This window comes from Homarus americanus, unplaced genomic scaffold, assembly GCF_018991925.1.
Source record: "Homarus americanus isolate GMGI-L3 unplaced genomic scaffold, GMGI_Hamer_2.0 scaffold32583, whole genome shotgun sequence".
NCBI lineage: Eukaryota > Metazoa > Arthropoda > Malacostraca > Decapoda > Nephropidae > Homarus > Homarus americanus.
In genome coordinates, this window is record NW_024713129.1 from 23204060 (window position 1) to 23225232 (window position 21173).

At 42.0% G+C, this 21173-nt stretch overlaps 1 protein-coding gene across 1 annotated transcript in view; it reads left to right on the plus strand.

Moving 5' to 3' along the window:
• LOC121870484 (membralin-like) overlaps window positions 1-19224 on the plus strand; it is a 117224-nt gene extending 98000 nt beyond the window's left edge. Inside the window, exons 11-14 of the mRNA XM_042372321.1 lie at window positions 15141-15385; window positions 16815-17005; window positions 19029-19070; window positions 19165-19224. Coding sequence (XP_042228255.1) covers window positions 15141-15385; window positions 16815-17005; window positions 19029-19070; window positions 19165-19224 — 538 coding nt within the window. The remainder of the gene's footprint in view (window positions 1-15140; window positions 15386-16814; window positions 17006-19028; window positions 19071-19164) is intronic.
• Window positions 19225-21173: the final 1949 nt, after the last annotated feature.

Sequence of the window (21173 nt, forward strand, 5' to 3'; positions counted from 1 at the left end):
ACCCAGTTCTCGCAGGGATGCATTCCTAAAAGTTATTATGATTAAGGAAACTGCAAATATCAGGGCAATTTTCCCCATGAGAATTAATGTAAATAGGGGGGGATGCATTCCTGCGGGCAACTTTCACCACATATTTTTCAATATGCAGGCATCCCCCGCGTTACGGAAGCCCGGGTTACGGAATTTCACTCTTACGGAATTTGTAAATTATGACCATTAATTTTGCGTTACGGCCCGTAAATCCGCCCTTACGGAAATTGGGGTAAATTTTAACAATTAAAAAAAAAATCCCAATATAAAATTAAATTTTTTTGTTAAAAATGATAATTTGTTTGGTATGGATTTCTTGGTGTTTGCTACCGCCAAGTGTAACGTCGCCACGAGGAGTCAGTCCATTGTTTACATCCAGTGTGCGTGCATTTTTCAAGACCCAGCAGTTTGATTTAACTTTTACAAACATACAGTAAGTACAATACAGTGCATTACCATTACAGTGGTCCCTCGGTTAACGAGCACAATCCATTCTAGAAGGATGCTCGTTAACCGAAAAACTCGTTAACCGAAACCATTGTTTCAATGGGTTTTTGGGTAATTGGTTCCAGCTCACCGAAAATTGCCTTAATTCAACAAAAAAGGTAGAAAAGTACACTTACTTTGAGGTGTGTATGTAGAAGGCTCCTGGATGATGATGGTGATGATGGGAATTAGAATGGGGGTGGAGGAGAAGGGAGAAGAGAAGGCATTGGGGTGGAAGAGAAGTCACCCCATGGTGCCATTTCACCCATAAAATTTTAGTATTCTTGGTGTAATTCAAGATTATTTTCTTTAAATCAACACTGCACTGCATTATATATTATCAATATGTAAAATAAATTTCAAAATGACCAATAATTTGCTTGGAAACACAGAAAAAAAGCGTTTAGTTGAAGAGAGTCTCAAGCAAGATGTTACCTCCACTGAAAAGACACAAAGACTGACGCCTGTATGGTGTGTTGAGAGGCTGGATGATACTCATAAAACAAGTTTCATTACCTTCAATTATGTTCAATAATTGTTAAAATGACTAAAAAAATTAATATTAAACTTTTAAAATTATTGAATAGTATAAACTTCTTGATATTTACTAAAATGGTAAGGAATTTAAGCCCTAGAACCGATTACTGTATTGGCGGACTAACACCTTGTACTACAGCTGGTGGACCGCCAAATGCAAGCGAAAACATGTTGAGGTCAGCTCGTAAGAAACTCGTTAATTGAGGGATTGCTCGTTAACCGAAGTTAAGAATCTTATGGAAGGTAACTCGTTAACCGAAATCTTGTTAACCGAGGCGCTCGTTAACTGAGGGACCACTGTATTCAAGATGACTGGAAAGAGGCCATCAAGTGGAAGTGACCGCAGTAGTGCAAAAAGAAGCCGCAAAGGCATTACATTGGATATTAAACTTGACGTTTTAAGAAGATTTGATGCTGGACAAAAACTTAGCCAGATTGCAAAAACATTAGGTCTTGCTACTTCAACAGTGGGAACAATCCATGATAATAAGGACAAAATTAGGTCAAGTGCTCAAGCTGCTACTCCATTAACTACTCGAACCTTGTATTTTCATCGAAGTGATGTGATGCTGAATATGGAACTACTCCTGAGTGTCTGGATTGAAGATCAGACTAAATGCAATGTGCCACTAAGCACTATGGTTATTCAACAGAAAGCCATAAGTTTATATAATGATTTGCAGGAAGAGGAAGGTGCATCTTCTGAGGTTAAACCTCTTCTGGCTAGTAAAGGCTGGTTTGAAAGGTTTAAGAAGCGCCTTAATTTACACAACATAAAAATGAGCGGTGAAGCTGCCAGTGCTGATGCAGAATCAGCTAATAAATATCCTGCTGAGCTGAAGAAAATTATTGATGAAGGAGGTTACACATCAGAACAAGTGTACAATGTTGATGAAACTGGGCTTTTCTGGAAGCGCATGCCTGCTAGAACTTTTATTTCCACTGAAGAAAAATCAGCACCAGGCTTTAAAGCATCCAAAGATCGTTTAACACTTCTTCTGGGAGGAAATGCTTCAGGTGACATGAAATTAAAGCCCCTACTTGTGTATCACTCAGAAAATCCAAGGGCTCTCAAGGGCTATGCCAAGTCTAATCTACCTGTGATTTGGCATTCCAATAAGAAGGCTTGGATGACTATGACCCTTTTCCAAGACTGGTTCACTAACTATTTTTGCCCTGCTGTAGAAAGATATAATGCCAGGCATAACATATCTAATAAAGCATTGCTCCTCTTAGACAATGCACCAAGCCACCCAGTAAATTTAAATGATCTTTCTGATAATATGAGAGTGGAGTACATCCCCAAGAACACAACTTCCTTGCTCTAGCCAATGGATCAAGGTGTGATAGCTAACTTTAAGGCATATTATCTTAGGAAAACATTTTTGCAGCTCATAAAAGGGACTTCTGGAAAAAGTTCAACATCTTGGATGCTGTGGATAATATAGCCGAGTCATGGGATGAAGTGAAAACCTCGGCTATGAATGGTTCATGGAAAAATATATAGCCAGATTGTGTCCATGAATTTCAAGGTTTTTCACAAGCTGAAAGTCTACAGAAAGTTCAACAAGACATTGTGACACTTGCAAATAATGTAGGCTTTGAAGAAGTCGTGGAAAATGATGTGGTTGAGTTGCTAGAGTCCCATAGAGAAGATTTGACTAATGAAGATCTGATGATGCTGGAACAAGAGCGAGCTGCAGGACAAGAAGAGGATATAGATTCTCCATCCACCCCACTTCAGTTGACAACAAAGGATATGTCTAAAGCGTTTGCACTAATACAGGAATGTGCGCCGTAAATGTCAAACAACTTTGGATGAGTTATTCAGAAAAAAAGGTGAAAGCAGATGATGATTTACAGGGCAGGGCAGAAGAGAGTAGTGCCCCTCCCTCTCCCTCCCAGTAACTTCCTTCGCACCACCAATCCTCACGCAGCAGTCAACATCTTTTGTGGTAAGTACAGTACAATATTTTTATTTATTCCAACTGTATATCTCTTCATATTACATGTATATCATGAATTATTTAATGTACTGTATTGTATGTGTTTATAAATGTTTATTTTCATTCATAAAAGTGCTTGAATTACGTTTTTTAGGTCTAAAAAAATTCCGTAGGAACGCATCTCCAGTTTTATAATGGAAGTCAATGGGAAAATAGGTTTCGCGTTACGGAATTTCGCGATACGGTCAATTTTCCAGGGACAGAACCCTTCCGTAACGCGGGGGATGCCTGTATACTCCTCATTATCTAAAGTTATTATGGACCAGGGTCGCATGTATACTGTAGTACCGGTAAATATGAGGGGTTATAAATAAAAATTAAACTAATTAATAAATTAAAAGAAAAAATATCACATTGCCATTTAGCAATACTGGAGTTTCACTACGCACAGGAGACTGTAGTGGCTGAGATCGCCTCCGCTAACTTCTCCCAATCTGGGCGACTCATGCCAGCAGTCATGAGAAGTTTTAATTTTTTCTTCTTTTTTAGACTTTACGATAATTATCATTTCTTATTTATTTATTTATTTTTTCATATTCTGTATAAAGGTTGTTTGCATGTAGCAGAGTAAAAAAAAAATAAGAAGAAAGTTATGTATATCTACCCCCCCCCCAAAAAAAGAGTTGAAAAATAACAATAATTACCATATAGCATGCACACACGTGGGTCACTTCACCACAACCCAATATAACACACACACCCCCAACTCCATCCACACACCCCAAAACACCACCCACACACCCCACAACACCACCCACACACCCCATCACAGGGCCGGATTCAGGAGTGGGCAAAGCGGGCAGTTGCCCAGGGGCCTCCTCATATTACAATATTTTATTTATTTGTTTATTCATTTGGATTATTTTTATTTTCATTCTTTAAAATTCATGTTTATCTATTCCATCACGTAAAACTATATTCAGCAAGAAGCATGATAGAAATTAGGCTAGCTACTCCTTGAAATTCATGAATACCTGGTTTTCCTATGAACCGTATATTTTTAATGAATGCTATTGTTTGTGTTGCTAATAATATATTTAGAATTCCACAAACATATATGGCTTCAAAATTCTCCAAAGAAGTGTTCAAATTTCAAAATTTTCCCAGGGGGCTTACAGCGCCCCCCGGAACTCCCAGATAGTTATAATGAGGGGGGCCTCCACAAAGAGGCTGCCCATGGGCATCCACAGGTCTAAATCCAGCATTGCCCCACCATCACACACACACACACCCCACCCCACCATCACACACACACACCCCACCCCACCATCACACACACACACACCCCACCCCACCATCACACACACACACCCCACCATCACACACCCTACCATCACACACACCCACCATCACACACACACACACACACACAATCACACACACACACACCACACACACACACACACACACACACACCTTTCAGCAGCACTACACACTACCAACACCATCCACACACCCTCCAACACCATCCACACACCCTCCAACACCATCCACACACCCTCCAACAACCACACACACTACTATTTAGCTGTCACTCGGAATCGAGTATGACGATCATCCAGCTATAATACAATGATTTGAGTTATTAAGGAATGTCACCTAGGTTGGTGAGTTCTGAGGTGACTAAAGAGGCCGATACGGGACCGGCAGTGTCGATCACAGATGTTGCACATGTGGGAGGCTACATCTAGTGCGGGAGGGGCGACAGCAGCTTCTTTGCGGTGTTGGCGCTTGTCTGCCTTGTTATGCAGTTGGGCTAACTCGAAAGCATTGACACCTTCTTGTGTAGTGATCCTCCAAGCGTGATGGTGTGGAGTAATCATCTCCCAGGTGAGGGGGTTGATTTGGCAGTTTTCAGGTTTGTCTTAAGACTGTCCTTATACCTTCTCATTTGTCCACCAGTGTTACGTTTACTATTCGTTAGATGACTGTAAAGTAGCTGCTTTGGTAGTCTATGGTCGTCCATGCAGCTAACATGGCCAGTCCAGTGTAGTTGTTCATGGATAATGGTAACCTCGATGCTCCTACAGTTGGTGTCAGCAAGAATACTGGCATTTGTTCTCTTGTCTTCCCAGTGAACTCGGAGGATGGAACTTAGACTATGTTGGTGAAAGTTTTCAAGTGCCTTGAGGTGCCTCCTGTACGTGACCCATGTCTCACTGCCATACAGCAGGGTAGGTAGGACCACTGCTTGATATACGTGTAACTTTGTAGGTAATTTCAGCTCCATGCAGTTAAAGACACAGTTTCGGAGTCTGCCAAAGGCTTGATATGCACATTTGATCCGATGCTGAATCTCTTCATCAATATCTGCGGTGGCGAACAGGTGGGAGCCGAGATACCGAAAGTGGGTAACATTAGAGAGGGTAGTACCGTTAAGTTGGATTGATGGTGTAGGTGTGGCTGAACCAGGGGCAGGCTGAAAGAAAATCTGAGTCTTACGTACATTCACCTCGAGGCCTAAGTGTGTATACGCATCTGCTTAGGTGTACAGGATCTCCTGTAGGTCGTGTTCAGTACCAGCGATAAGGGTGAGGTCATCTGCATACTGAAGATCAGTATTGGAAGCTGTCGACACCTTTGGTCCTGCCTGGAGTCATTTTATGTTGAAAAGACCCTTCATCTGGTACCCTATATCCACCCCACTCGCTAAATTTGCGTTGACACGAGTAAGAAAGGCAGCCAAGAAAAAGGAAAAGAGAGTTGGCGCCAGTACACATCCATGTTTTACCCCTGTTTGGATGGGGAAGAACTCAGACCGGGTGCCATTGTGCAGGACACTACTGTTCATGCCATCGTGGAGTTGCCTCACAATGACAATGAATTTTGGTGGGCAGCCAAAACAGCTGAGGGTTCACCAGAGGGCTTCCCTGTTGACCTAGTTGAAGGCCATGTACCGGTACAGGTCAATGGTGTCAGTGGTGCCACGTGATGGTCTAAAACCACATTGAGATTCTTGGAGGAAGTTTTCCGCCTCGGGAAGGAGTCTGTTTAGGAGGATTCGGGCGATAATCTTGCCAGCTACGGACAGCAGCTAGATCCCACGGTAATTGCCACAATCTGACCGGTCTCCCTTGTTCTTATAAATATTGACAATGAAGGCGTCTTTAAGAGGTTAGGGGATTTCCTCCTTTTCCCATATATTCTGCAGGAGAGAGTGGAGACGGCTGGTAGGCAGAGGTCCTCCTGCTTTATATACTTAGCCTGGGATTCCATCAGGCCCTGAGGCTTTGCTTTTTTTCATCTGTTTGATGGCAGTAGCTACCTCATCCAGGGATGGAGGATAGCTGAGATGGGTCGGCTCTGGATACTGAGAGACCTGCTGGGTAGTCAGGACATACACATCGAGGTTTCGGTTGAACAATGAATGGTAGTGCTCCTTCCAGTGCTGAAGGAGGCCTTTATCGTCTTTAATTATGAGGTTACTGTCAGATGTGCAGAGAGGGGCTGCACCACGAGTGACTGGCCCATAAAGTGCTTTAATGGAATTGAAAAATTCGGCATCTTGTGCTGATCTGCATGTTTTTGTATTTCACATGCTTTATTTTTAAGCCAGTCATTCTTTAGAATATGAAGTTCCCTCTGGGCTGCTGCTTTCTTCTTGCAGAAGGTATCAGCTTTGGTTCGAGACTGAGGGTTGTTCTGCCAGTCAGTAAAAGCAGCATGTTTATTATCAACGAGTAATTTGATTGCCGGTTCATTTTCATCAAACCAGTCCTAGTGTATTCTTTTGATCTGGCCGAGGGTTCTTCTGCAGGTTTTTGTCATAACAGTGTTGAGAGTATCCCATTCAGCAATGGGATTCGCGTTGTTTGCTGTTGGGTTGTTCATAAGCCCATGTTCGAGCTGCTCTCTGAAAAAATGTGCTACTGCTGGGTCCTCCAGACGTTTAGTATTAAAACCTCTTCTGGAGGCTTGTTGCCTTCACCGTTTTCGGGCAACGTGAAGTGAGAGCTTGGCTCTGACAAGTCGATGATCAGTGCCACAGTGGTCTGAGCCACGCATGGCACGGGTGATGAGGACATCTCGGCGATCTCTTTCTCTGACAATGATGTAGTCAATGAGATGCCAGTGTTTGGATCATGGGTGTTGCCACGAACCATTGAACTTGTCGGCCTACCTAAACAAGGTATTGGTGATAGTGAGGCTGTGCGCAGCACACTTGCTGAGGAGGAGTAGGCCGTTTTCATTACACTTGTCTAGTCCATTTCTCCCTATGGTTCCCTGCCAAATGTTAGCATCTCTGCCAATTCTGGCATTGAAGTCGCCAAGGAGCACAATCTTGTCTTCTCTGGGGATAGAGGTTAGCACTCTGCCAAGGTTAGCATAAAAGGCCTCCTTGATGTCATTCTCTACAACCAGTGTTGGGGTGTATGCACTGATGAAAAAGGCATGACATGAGTGATTCAGTGGGAGTCGAAGTGTCATGAGGCTCTCGTTGATCCCAATAGACATTTCAGTTAGCCTGTGTAGGATGCGTTGGCGGAGTGTGCTCTGACCTTACTAGAGGAAAGGTCATGGCAAGGTTAGCTCCCGAGGGATAATTATCAGATATGGTCAATGCTACTTGTGGTGGAGGGTGTGCGCTTTTGTGGGCCGAATTGGAGACGGCCAAGTTAGAGATCTTGAAATTAAAGGAAGAGATGGCAAGGATGAAGGAAGAGGCGAGACAAGGAAAGCCAGTGTCTGATGAAAACTCAGGCGAATGGAAGGTTGTGAGGAGAGGGACTACCAAACTGGTGGTGAAAAAACACCAAGGATACGATAACAACGACACCAACAGCTAAGTGTACCAACTCGTTCAGTCCCTTGATAGACGAATTGGACGTTAGTACAGTCAGGGACAGGGCTGACAAGGAAGGTATAAAAACTTTAATTGTTGGCGACTCACAGGTAAGGTACTTGGACAGGGCTTTTTGTGGTAAAAATAAAAATAGGATGAGGGTGTGTTTGCCAGGAGCTGGTGTGGGAGATATAGTTGACAGGCTGGACAATATCTTGTCTGGTAAAGGAAACAAACCCATTATCTGCCTTAGTGCAGGAGGCAATGATATTGGCCGGTGTAGGAGCAAGAAGCTTCTTGATAAGTTCAAGACAGCTATAGAACGTATTAGGACTAAGGGAGGGATCCCTATCATATGTGGTGTCCTGCCTAGAAGGAAAGTTGGCAATGAATGGTTGTCAAGGGCAGTTGGTGTCAACAGCCATCTTGACAGATATTGTAAGTCAATATCAGTCCCTTTCATTGACAACTGGGACAACTTCTACGGCAGAAGGGACCTTTATGCTAGGGATGGGGTGCACCTGTCTCGGGATGGGGTGGCGACCCTGGCTGGGTCTCTAGAGGAGGCAGTTCAGAAGATATCGAAGTCTTTAAACAACTAGGGGAACATATGGGCACGTTGGTGGAGGAGACTGCAGTGGGAGCGGGTAAACAAAGTGAAAGATTACAGGGAAATAGTGTTAGGAATGATGACAAAACTAAATTAGACAGGGAGTTAAAACCTGAACGCGGTAAGGGGAGGACTCCGAACACGACTAACTTAAATGTCTACTGCGTGAACAGTAGAAGTATGAGAAACAAAATGGATGATATTAGGGCCTTGGTATGTACCGAAAAAATCAATATAATAGCATTCACTGAAACATGGATCAACCTAGACTCACGTGAGTTACCTGTCGAATACCAAATTGCAGGTTACAAATTGTTCCATACTGATAGGCAGACCAGGAAAGGAGGCGGAGTAGCAGGCTATGTTAGGTATAATCTGAAGTGTGAAATAAATAAGGAAATAAAAACGGAGCGGAGTACAGAAACAATTTGGATAGAATTAATCGACGGTAGGGAAAAATTAATCACAGGAGTAATATATAGACCTCCCAATCTTGGTAGAGTTAGTGAGCGACTTCTGTGGGATGAAATGCGCAGGGCTTCCATACACAACAAAGTCTGTATAGTAGGCAACTTTAACCTTGGCCAAATAGATTGGACTGACCTTACGGGTAACTCAGAATAAGAGGATTTTCTCGAGACGATCCAGGACTGTTTCCTAAGTCAACATATAACCGAACCCACCCGGGGTAATAATATACTCAATATAGTTCTGTCGAACAGAGAAAACCTCCTTAGCAATGTCGAGGTAGGGAACAAACTTGCAAATAGCGACCAGAAAGAAATTAGGTTCTAGTTAGATTTTCAGGACAGACATAAGGAAAATTCCACAAAATTCCCAGATTTCAGAAGGGCAAACTTTGATAGTTTGAAGAGGCAGCTGAGGGAAGGGGTGTCACGCCTGGGGGGGAACCTGACAGTTGACACCGACCTGATAACGAGATCTGAGATTGCCGAGTTCCACGACAATTTAAATAATGAGTTACTTTATGCACAAAGGCAGAACATGCCATACAAAAAACTCAGATCAGACAACAATGACCCTAAATGGATAAATAATTATTTAAAGAACATTATTGGCCAAAGGAAGGCCACAGGCAGAAGGATAAATCGTGGCGAAATTTACCTCCGGGATTATTATAAGGTATTGGCGAGTAGGGTTAAGTCCGAGATAAGGTGAGCTAAGAGGAACAATGAAGTGAAGATAGCAAGGGAGGCAAAGACAAACCCCAAAGGATTCTACCAAATGTATCAAACTGAAACACGAGAAAAGATTGGACCAATACGGTCAGATACCGGCAAGCTAACTGATAACGACGGAGAAATGAGCAATAATCTGAATAAATATTTTTCAACAGTTTTCACCACTGAAAATTTAAACACGATACCCGAGGCACCGACTCTATTCAGAGATAGTGAAGAAAACAAATTAAGCGAGATAGTAGTGACTAGTAACGATGTTAGTGAGCAAATAGACAAACTAAAGCCTAATAAGTCACCTGGTCCCAATGAGATATTTGCCAGAGTATTAAAGGAATGTAAGGAAGAGCTTAGTATGCCCTTAGCAAAGTTGTTTAACATGTCCTTAAAAACAGGTGTAGTACCAGAATCCTGGAGGTTCGCGAATGTAATACCGATTTTCAAGAAGGGGGATAGATCACTATCCTCTAACTACCACCCAATCAGTCTAACATCAATAGTAGGCAAATTACTGGAAGCAATCATTTCAAACTATTCGAAATCACCTGGAGAAGCACCGATTGATCAATGATTCCCAGCATGGCTTCACAAGCGGGCGTTCATGTCTAACTAATCTATTAACATTCTTTTCATCAGTTTTCAAATCGGTGGACGAGGGGCACATTTATGATGTGGTATATCTCGACTTTAGCAAAGCCTTCAACTGAGTCCCCCACGAAAGACTAATTAGAAAGGTAGAAGCACATGGCATCAAAGGTAATATCCTTAAATGGATTAGGGCGTGGTTACAGGACAGGAAACAGCGAGTGAGCATTAACGGCACTAAATCCCATTGGAGCAACATCACTAGTGGAGTTCCCCAAGGCTCAGTACTTGGACCATTATTATTTATTATATACATAAACGACATAGATATCGGCATAGACAGCAACATAAGTAAATTTGCTGATGACACTAAAATAGGACGTGTTATTAAATCTGACGAGGACTCCGCAAAACTACAGGAAGATCTAAAAAAAAATTTTGATTGGTCTGAAAAATGGCAGATGAAATTCAACGTGGACAAATGTAAAGTACTCAGTATAGGAGATGTAAACAGGGAAACCAGTTACCAGATGAACAACAATGCCATCGAGAAATCCGACTGCAAGAGAGATTTAGGAGTAATGATAAGTAGGAACCTTAAGCCAAGTATACAATGTGTTTTTGCTCGTAACAAGGCTAATAAAGTACTTGGGTTCATACAAATGAGTGTTAGTTACAAGACTAGCGAGGTCATCCTAAAACTGTATCTTGTGCATGTGAGACCACACCTGGATTACGCAGTTCAGTTCTGGTCACCGTATTACAGAACGGATATAGAATCCTTGGAAAGAATTCAGAGGAGAATGACAAGACTAATCCCGGGCATTAGGAACCTTGAGTACAGAGACAGGTTAAAGCATCTTAATTTGCACTCCCTCGAGAGACGTAGAGCGAGGGGCGACCTGATAGAGGTGTATAAATGGAAGTCAGGGCTAAACAAAGGGGACATTACAAAGGTACTCAAACTATCCAACCAGGAGCGAACTCGTAACAATGGTTTTAAATTAGACAAATTTACATTTAGGCGCGAAATAGGTAAACACTGGTTTGGAAACAGAGTAGTGGATGAATGGAACAAGTTACCAAATATCATCATTAACTCGAATACGCTGGATAGCTTCAAACATAGGTTGGATGAGCAATAGGGGTTGGGTGTAAGCAGGACTGCCCAGTATGGGCCAACAGGCCCGCTGCAGTTTCCTCCATTCTTATGGTCTTATGTTCTTATGGCAAAGCCAACTCCATAAATGTGGATTCTTTCCGCAGCAGGCTTACCTTACCAGAAGGTCTAGCCAGACTCCTGTTCTGTGAGCTGGCCCTCATCTGGGAGCTGAGACTCACTGATGGTTGCTATGTCGATGTTATACCTAGCCAGCTCTTTTGCCACAAGGGCAGTTCTTTCAGGATGCTTATTTGTGCCAGTATCCAGAAGGGTCCTGATATTCCATGCAGTGACCATGAGAGGTTGTATGGGATGTTTTTGTTAGGATCTGTGATTTTGACTGTATTTTCGACCTCATATGGATCACCTTACTGGGTGCGGTTGCCCCGTCAGATTGGGTTTTTAGGCAAACTATGTTTTGGGCATAGGGCACCTTTTCTAGCCACCTCCCCACGTGGGGTGAGCAGAATGGCTCCTTGAAAGGGCTGCTCAATCACACAGACAGAACCAGATTGCTCTGCTGCCTAGATCCAAGTGCATAAACGACCATCTTATCTGTGCTGCCCATGTGCAGAGTTGTGACTAGAGACTCCCGGCAGGACTTTTGGGGGTGTAGGTGTTTTGATGATGATTAGAAGTATGATGAGCTGGGTGATGGCTGCTCTTGAGTTGATTTATTTAGTGAGGCAGGAGCGCAGGCTGGAACCATACATCTTGGGTCTCCCTTTTCCTGATCCAGTGGTGCAAATGTTGCAACAACTGGGGAGAGGGAGAGTTGCAATGGGCTGCCGATAGCCCAGTTTGTTGGGTTTCACCTTGGTAGCCTGCCCATCAGGCATTGCCTTCGTCCTGCTGGTGTAGGCGTTGGGTTTCCATTGTGGTCACGTCTTTCACCTATACCAAAAGTTGGGGTCTTGTTGGAGCTCTGTAAGCATGTCGTCCTGATGCGGGGCTCCACTGCAGATTTTTCGTTTGGAGTTTACTAACGTTGCCTTATACCTACCAAGGTTAATCCGCAAGGCAGTGGGGCAATGGCTGGTAGGCGCCAGAACGTGTGCACATGCCAGTGGGCCTATGCGCCGTCCATCTGGAGCCCACTGCTACTCCGAGATTCCCTGCTGGTCTAGCCTGGGCCCATGAGGCACCCAGTTACAGTGTGTTGCCACGAGGAGGTACAGCAAGAGTCTTGATGGTGAGGAGGCTGTGTACTGGCAGGGGAAGACTTATGCAAGTTACTTCCCTGTTCACTACAAGGGCTAGCCAGCAGTGGCAGCTGAAAGCGAGAGGGAGCAAGCAGTGCTTGCACTTTAACTCTAATATAATGCTGCCACACGACACATTTCACCACCCTGTGTGCGACACACACACACACACACACACACACACACACACGGGAATTACTGGGTCTTATGACTTGAAGATGCCTTTTTTACTATCATATTTAACTCGCTACCATGCAGTCACACACAAGCAGATGTGTCTTAATTCCCTTGCTGGGGGTGTGAGAGTGGTGTGTGTGTGTGGTGGTTGTTGGAGGGTGTGTTTTTGTGTGATGTAGGGGTGTATGTGTGATGTGTAGGTGGTGTTGGTGTGTTGACGGAAGTGAACCTTTTTGGGGGATACGTTCTCTACCAAACGTTTCCAATAAAATATCCTTAAACGAAATATTTCTATATGATATACTGATGGGAATTCCATTCTTTTATAAAAGAAAATGTAAGAAATGTTGATAACGGAGTCAGTAAAATCAGTTCCAATTCTGTTACACTATTTTTTTATAAGAATAATCCTGAATACTTTATCTGAAAGTTTGGTTAAATAAATATATTTTAAAACCAAAAGCTCTACATGATACGGACGTGAATAGAGCTGTTACTTTTATCCTCCTCACCTTTGATCAGCTTGTTAGTCGCTTGGGTGATCGGTCACGTCTCTGTTACACACTTCACTCAATTGACTGTAATACATAACTAATCATGTCTTAACACTTGTGATGAAGGTTGGGTGGGAGATTATTGGGTCATGTTACTAACCTGACCTGATGCATGTCAGGTCACCCATTGTTGGGTGAGGGATTATTGGGTCTTATGACCTGAAGATGTCTTGAATAACATTATTTTTTACCTATGAGGTATATACATATTACTCTACTGTATTGTACATGAAGGGTACAGGTATTAATAAGTACAGATTATTACAGTAATGTATCTTTACTAATTAATGAAAAACAAATAAACAATATTGTATCATGAATGAGTCAGTACAGTAGACAAACAGTGAGGCGACCCTTTGGGGGAGGGGGTGGCTCAGTCACTTATACCCCCCAATGGATCCTTCAACCTCTTCTAGTTCACAACAAAAGGAGGAGAGATTAACGCTTATAAAATGCCACTGACTTGACCTAGGAGAATATAACTTGTATTGCTGGAACTTTTGTGAGGTAGCTATTAATTCGAGTATAAACATCCCTTATTTTGCACCACACACACATACACACACACACATACATACTCAACACACATACACACACACACACACAGGAATTAGTGGGTCGTATGACCTGAAGATGTCTTTTTTACAATCATATCCGCCACTTATCAGCTAACTAGCTGTTTGGGCAGTCTATCCAGTGTTCAAGGTCTGATGGAAGACACAGTGAGGCGACCCTTTGGGAGGGGGGTCAAGGTCACTTTTACCCCCCAGTGGACCCTTCTCCCTCCGGCTGGGAGGACGGAGGAGGTGGGTTGTTGACCGCCAGGAGGGGAGATTAACGCTTACACAAGGATTATGAAAGGCAGAGGGGTTTTATTTTTTGCTTATAAAATGTCACTGACTTGACTTAGGAGAATGTAACTTGCATTGGTGGAATTTTTGCAAGATAGCAATTAATCTGGGTATAAACATCACTTATTTTGAACCAGACATAATAATTTTAGTAATTAACTTAGTACATTTGAGTACAGGTTGTGATAATTTATGTTGTTGCTCAGAAGTTGTGGTTGCGGTTTCAAAGCTTTGTGACATCACTAGTGTATAATGAGTCACCACATGCCCTGGTTTATTCAATGATCAGTTGTCTAAGTGCAAAAGTAGCCCTGTCGAGCCATCATGTATCAATTAATTTTAAAATAAAAATTATAATGTAAAATTTTATAAGACAATGGTTTAGTAGCGCTGTTAATGTGTGTTTTGACATGTCACTTCACCACCTGACTCCTGAACAAATATTTCATCAACTTCTTCAAATCCTACAATGTGCTTGGCAAGCTCAAAAAACACACACACGCGCACGCACACACACACACACACACACACACACACACACACACACACACACACACACACACACACACACACACACACACACACACACACACACACACACACACACACACACACACACACACACACACACACACACACACACACACACACACACACACACACACACACACACACACACACACACACAGAGAGGCCATTTTGAGAACTTAACCCCCGTGAATTTGAAGGGCTTTCCTGTACAGCGCTCTCAAACTTCTTCAGATATAACAGTTTCTCAAATTTGAGTTAGAAAATATTTAATAATCTGTGCCTTTCTTTCATGTGTAGAATATTTATACTGTATATGGATTTTCTAACTACAACAACCTGAAGATAAATCTGATACTCTATACAAAAAATGGATGACACCCCAGTTTTCTGGAACTGATATATGGGTTTAATTATTCTTTTTAACCAGAAATGTAGTCACTGGTGAACACTACCGTTTTGTTAGTATGTGGATGGGTGGCAGCAATTACCTGGCAGCAGCATTTGTGATGGTGGTGTTTACCCTGAGTGTGTCTATGTTGCTGCGGTACTCCCACCACCAGATCTTCCTCTTCATTGTGGACCTTCTTCAGATGTTGGAACTCAATGTGGCCATCACTTTCCCTGCGGCACCCATGTTAACTGTGATTCTGGCTCTTGTTGGTGAGATATACTGTAAATATAGAATTGTGGGCATTCTCTTCTTCCTTGTAAAGTCCCTTGTAATCATTTGGTTTTAAAGTTAAAGTAAGAATATAGACAGTATTAAAAATCTTCAAATGAAAATATAAATTTGTTTAAATGTAAAAAAGTTGCCCTTACTATCAGCATCATTTCTAGATGGGGAAAAAATTGACTTTTATATTTGCTGTAAGATATTTGGGTGATATAGACATTAAGAATAAGTCTTAATGGAGACAGGAATGACATTGAAGACTCCTTACTTTATAAATTTGTTAGGAGTTTTAACTAGGATGAAATTGTGAAGGTAGTTGTTCTCAGTCATATTTCCTGCCTCTGCTAACGGCCGTGTAATGTGTCAATGTGATTTTGATCTTTAAAAATTTTGTTTTTGCATAATGTAGTATTACTGATAAGAAATTTGTCTTAAAATGCCTTATTGTGGGTAAAAATAAGTATATATTAAATGCATCTTCCGAAAGCGTGAATTTGCTACCAGAGTTTAACAGTTAATTCATGTATAATACTTCTGATAAACTTCCTAGTGCTTATGTTTGAAATAATGAATGTATGTATCTTATATAATTAAGCTAAATATCTTTCTCGTCAGAAACGGTCATCCCAACGATTATGAATAAACTCATTTAGAAATATATCATTATTTCAGGACAAAATTGGACAGGTTTGCAACAGCCAATCAGCTGTAAATTTTGAGGAGGGGGCGGGGCATCTTTCCTCAGCTGGGAAAAAATGTGCTATAGTGTTAAAGATGTTGAGACAAAAATACTGTACAGTAAGTCCTTGATATATGCAAGGGATACGTTCCTGAAAACCCTCACACTTCACATATATCGAATACTTAGTTAAATGGGAAAAAAATAGGATGAATTCCATAACCCCAAATGAAAATGTTCCAAACCCATTTTGAACACAATTTCAAGACAAATAAATCATAAAATAAACCAATACAATATTACTTATAAAATAATAGATAAAGCAAGTGTACAGTAAAGTGTACTTATCAATAAAAGCAGATACATCAGCATGGGTAGATTAGATGATGGAGGTGGTGGTAGAGGTTTTACATAGTGGGTGTTGGAGTGACATTTGCAAAGTCCTCTGGGTTGGAATCCATATCAGGGAGTGTGACATCTAGCATAAGGCTGAATTTTTGCTCACATTAATTGAATTCCTGGTAGGAATAGGATCTTCACATATGTTGAACTCACATATATCGAGGACTTACTGTACCAGAATTACATAATAGATGTTCGTGAGATTGAATCAATTTGATAGCCTAACGAGGGACAGCTATAGAATGTTTGACAAAATTTGTATGGTTTCTCATTCTGAACATGGGAGACCTGAAGATAGTATATAAAAGTTGAATAGTCAGGTGTTTTAGAAGAGAATATTTTTACAGGTATGGAAGCAATCATGTCTGAGTTCTTTAATGACACATCGACCGCCTTCTACATTATTGTGTTGGTGTGGGTTTGTGACCAGTATGAGGCCATCTGCTGTCACACAGCCATCACTCGCCGCCACTGGCTCCGCTTCTTCTACCTCTATCACTTTGCCTTCTATGCTTACCACTACCGGTTCAATGGCCAGGTAAGGACCATATTTGTGCTCTATTTTTTTTTATCTTTAAGAAATATGAAATAAAATAATGGTCTCAATGATCTGCATTTGTTTTTATCTCTAGTTCTATACAATTCAGATACACATTACTATGGAACATGTTTTATCTGTTATATACCAGTACCAGAAAAGCCCATTACAGTTGTGTTAGGTGTCCTCATGCCAACTTGCAGACAACCTTTCCTTATTCCCCCCCCCCCTTCCTGTCCATCCATTAATTTGCACTTTTATTAGTTTCTCCAAATATTTCCCATTCAAGTTATCTTATAGGAGTACAGTACTGTATTTTAAATGTGATTTGCAACATTTATGTCTTGCTGCCTTAATTGCTAAATATGAAAATAATTTGCAGCCTCAGATTCAGTAATTAGATTTAATCATCTCTTCATGCCACACCTTTAATCACCAGTCAAATTTCATCTCAGTTATCATGTGAAGAGCTTCATCTTATAATCCAAACTAAATTCCAACAAAAGTGTTTATTTTCTTTCAAATTTGTTTCAGTTGTGTCTTATCTTGACACCTCTCACACTTTGTCTTGATGGGTCAAGGGTTACACACACCCCAAGGAAGGGGGTTGGTACAAGAGAAGTTTAGAAAATGGCAAGAAAGGTACAGGCAGTCCCTGGGTTACATGCGAGTTCCGTTTCTATGGACATTCTTTAGTCAAACCACATACCATTGTGCATATCGTACTTACAGAACCATTTTTAAAATCCCACTACTGTATATCATAGCCTAAATCCTTATAAACATCTAAAATCACTTGATTTATGAGAAAAAATAGAATGACAAAATACAGTAAATGAAATTAGAAAAAATGAGTCATCGGGTAAATAAAATACTGCAAATTTAAAGTTTAACACTTACATTGAAACCTGAGGCTGGCTTCTCGCTTTTTTCTGAATCAAGGCTAAACTTACAGGCATATGCCGCTAATTTTGATCTTCCACTCATATCACTAACAATCTTACATTTCAGTAATCAATCCATTTCTTTGTTTTGTTTTCACAGTTGACTGCATTGGTGTAGATCCTTTTATATGTTCAAAATAATTTTTGTCTATATCTTTCAAAATTGTTCTGATCATTGACCGACTGAAGCCCAACGCTCTACCAATGAGTGACGGTGTTTCACCTCTTCAGAACATTTAATTATACCAACTTTCACTTCCATTGTAATTGTTTTCCTTTTCTTGGATGCACTACTATCACTCGCATCAAATTTGCGTTTGGAAGCCATGATGAGGACAGAAAAATACAGTTAATAAACAATAAAACAACACTTCGCACTTGGTCACACACACGTTAGCGAGGAGAGCGTAAGGTGTAATGATGCTACCACAAGGCACGTGACTGGTTGACGCTCCACTCCTCACACGCTGCTCCGCCATGCAAATTAATTTTCATACATTGCTACAAACGGTTGTACTTATATTGGAATCTTAAAATAAAATACTTTATGGGGACCTCGTTTATATCGGCGGCTGTCTTTAAGTCAGACATACATAACCCTGGGACCTCCTGTATAGGAAAACAAATAGGAATACCCTCACATATTTACTCATATCCTCAACTTCCATATACAGTATGCAGAGTGAAGCCTCAGCCTCCAACAGATCTTAATTTCTTTTTGTAGATGTCTACCAGTTCCATTGAAAGTACTGTACAGTACTTGCTTTTCCTGGTTAGCTTAATTTCATTCACCATAAGCACTCAAACTTACACTACTTATGTCAGAAGATTGTTACACTCCTAGGGGTTTAATTTTTTTATTGAGAATACTGCTGCAATATGACTGTTGAATGCTGACCAAAGTTGCTTTTTATTCGTGAGATATTATATAAATGTTGAGACAACTTAAACCAGATGATGGTATTACTGTATTACTACAACAAAAAGCACCTCGGTGAGAATTTTCTGATATTGACTCAGCATTATTATATGAAAGTGTTTAGAGTCTTTGTAAATTGACAGATGTTTTTTTTCTTCAGTATTCGTGGTTGGCCCTCATGACCTCCTGGCTCTTTATCTTGGTAAGTATTTGTCTGGCTGTGTTTGTGTTCGGAAAATACTTAAATTAGTATTAAGTATCATTATTTCTTTAGGACCCTTGTACGTTTTAATTAGGATGAAATAGAGGCAAAGGGCCTGAGAGTGAATGTGGCAAAAAAGAAAAGTATTGATTAATGGTACAGTAGAGTATATCAGAACCTGTAATTTATACAGGTAAATTGATTACAGGTACACCTTGACTTACGACCACCCGGACATACGACCGCCGCAGTCGTATAAAATATTTTTCAAATTGCGTATTTTCGAGTCCCGACATTAGTGATCGCGCTGTGTACTGACAAAATTTCGTTTGTAAATCCCTTTAAAATGGCTGGCAAGCATAAAAGTGAGAGTTCTCTTTGTGCTGAGAAGAAAAAGAGACACCCATTTTAGATTTTCTATGTATTATTTTCGCATTTTCGACTTACGACCAATTCTACTTACGACCTGGTCGTCATTTCCTAACTATGTCGTAAGTCGAGGACTGACTGTAGTGATGTGGGCGAGGGAAGTGTGGTGGAAAATGGCAATGAGTTGTCTGTAAGAAAGGTGTTGGTAGCGACTACTAATGTGCAATGAATGCAGGTGCAGTGGAGTAGATGGCCAGACTGCAGGATGCATATTATTTAAAGTGTTCTGTATGTGCAGGTAACCGTGTGTGTGTGTGTGTGCACGCATGATGTTGGGGTGTGTGGGTGGTGTTGGAGTGTGTGGTTGGCATTAGGGTGTGTGGGTGGCATTGGAGTGTGTGGGGGGTTTTGGTGTGTGTGGGTGGTGTTGGGGTTTGTGGGTGGTGTTGGAGTGTGTGCTTGGTGTTGGGGTGTGTGGGTGGTGTTGGGGTGTGTGGATAGTGATGGGGTGTGTGGATGGTGTTCGGGTGTATGTGTGGTGTTGGGGTGTGTGGATGGTGTTTGGGTGTATGTGTGGTGTTGGGATGTGTGGATAATGATGGGGTGTGTGGATGGTGTTCGGGTGTATGTGTGGTATTGGGGTGTCTGGGTGGTGTTGGGGTGTATGTGTAGTGTTAGAGTGTGTATGTGGTGGAGTGTGAGTGGCCCCCACAGGGTGGTGTAATGTGTCTAGTGTGGCAGCATTATGTTAGTGCTTAGTGCTAAGGTGCATTATGTTAGTGCTAAGGCTACCACCGCTGGTTAGCCCTCGTGGTGAACAGAGAAGCAACTTGCACTAGTCTTCACCTGCCAGTACACAGCCTCGTGTGCCCTGGTTAGACTAGCAGGGGATCGCGGAGCAGCAGTCAGCCCCAGAGGGACAGAGCATAGGCCCACTGGCATGTGGACACGTCCTGGCGCCTACCAACCACTGCCCCTAAGCCTTGCCGATTAACCCTGGGAGGTATAAGGCTACGGGAGTAAACCCCAAACAAAAAATCTGCAGTGGAGTCCTGCATCAGGCACACAGAGCTCCAATAAGACCCCAATGGCGTATAGGCGGAAGAGGTAACCAACATGGGAACCCAACGACTACACCGGCAGAGGAAGGCAATGCATGATGGACAGGCTACTATGGTGAAACCCGACAAACTGAGCTGTCGGCAGTCCATTGCAACTCTCCCTCTCCCCAGTTGTTGCAACTCTTGCGCTAATGGATCAGGAAAAGGGAAAGCCAAGATGTGTGGCTGCAACCTGCACTCCTGCCTCATGACAAATATCAACTCAGAGCAAATATCTTCCAGCTCATCATACTTCTCATTATCATCAAAACCCCTATGCGCCCAAAAGTCCTCTGATGATGGATGAGTGGCGACGGGGACAGGCAGAGATGACTGCCGGGAGTCTCTAGTCACAGCTCTGCACATGGGCGCCATAGATAAGATGGTTGTTTATGCACTGGGATCTAGGCAGCAGTGCAATCCAGTCCTGTCTATGTGACTGAGCAGCCCTCTCAGGAACCCACTCTGCTCACCCCACATGGTGAGGGGGCAAGAAAAGGTGCCTTAAATATAGCCTGCCTAAAGAACCAACCTGACTGGGTAACCTCACCCAATAAGGTTATCCTTATGCAGTCCGAAACACAATCATAATCACAGATCAAAACAAAAGCAAACTACTGTATACCACCTCTTA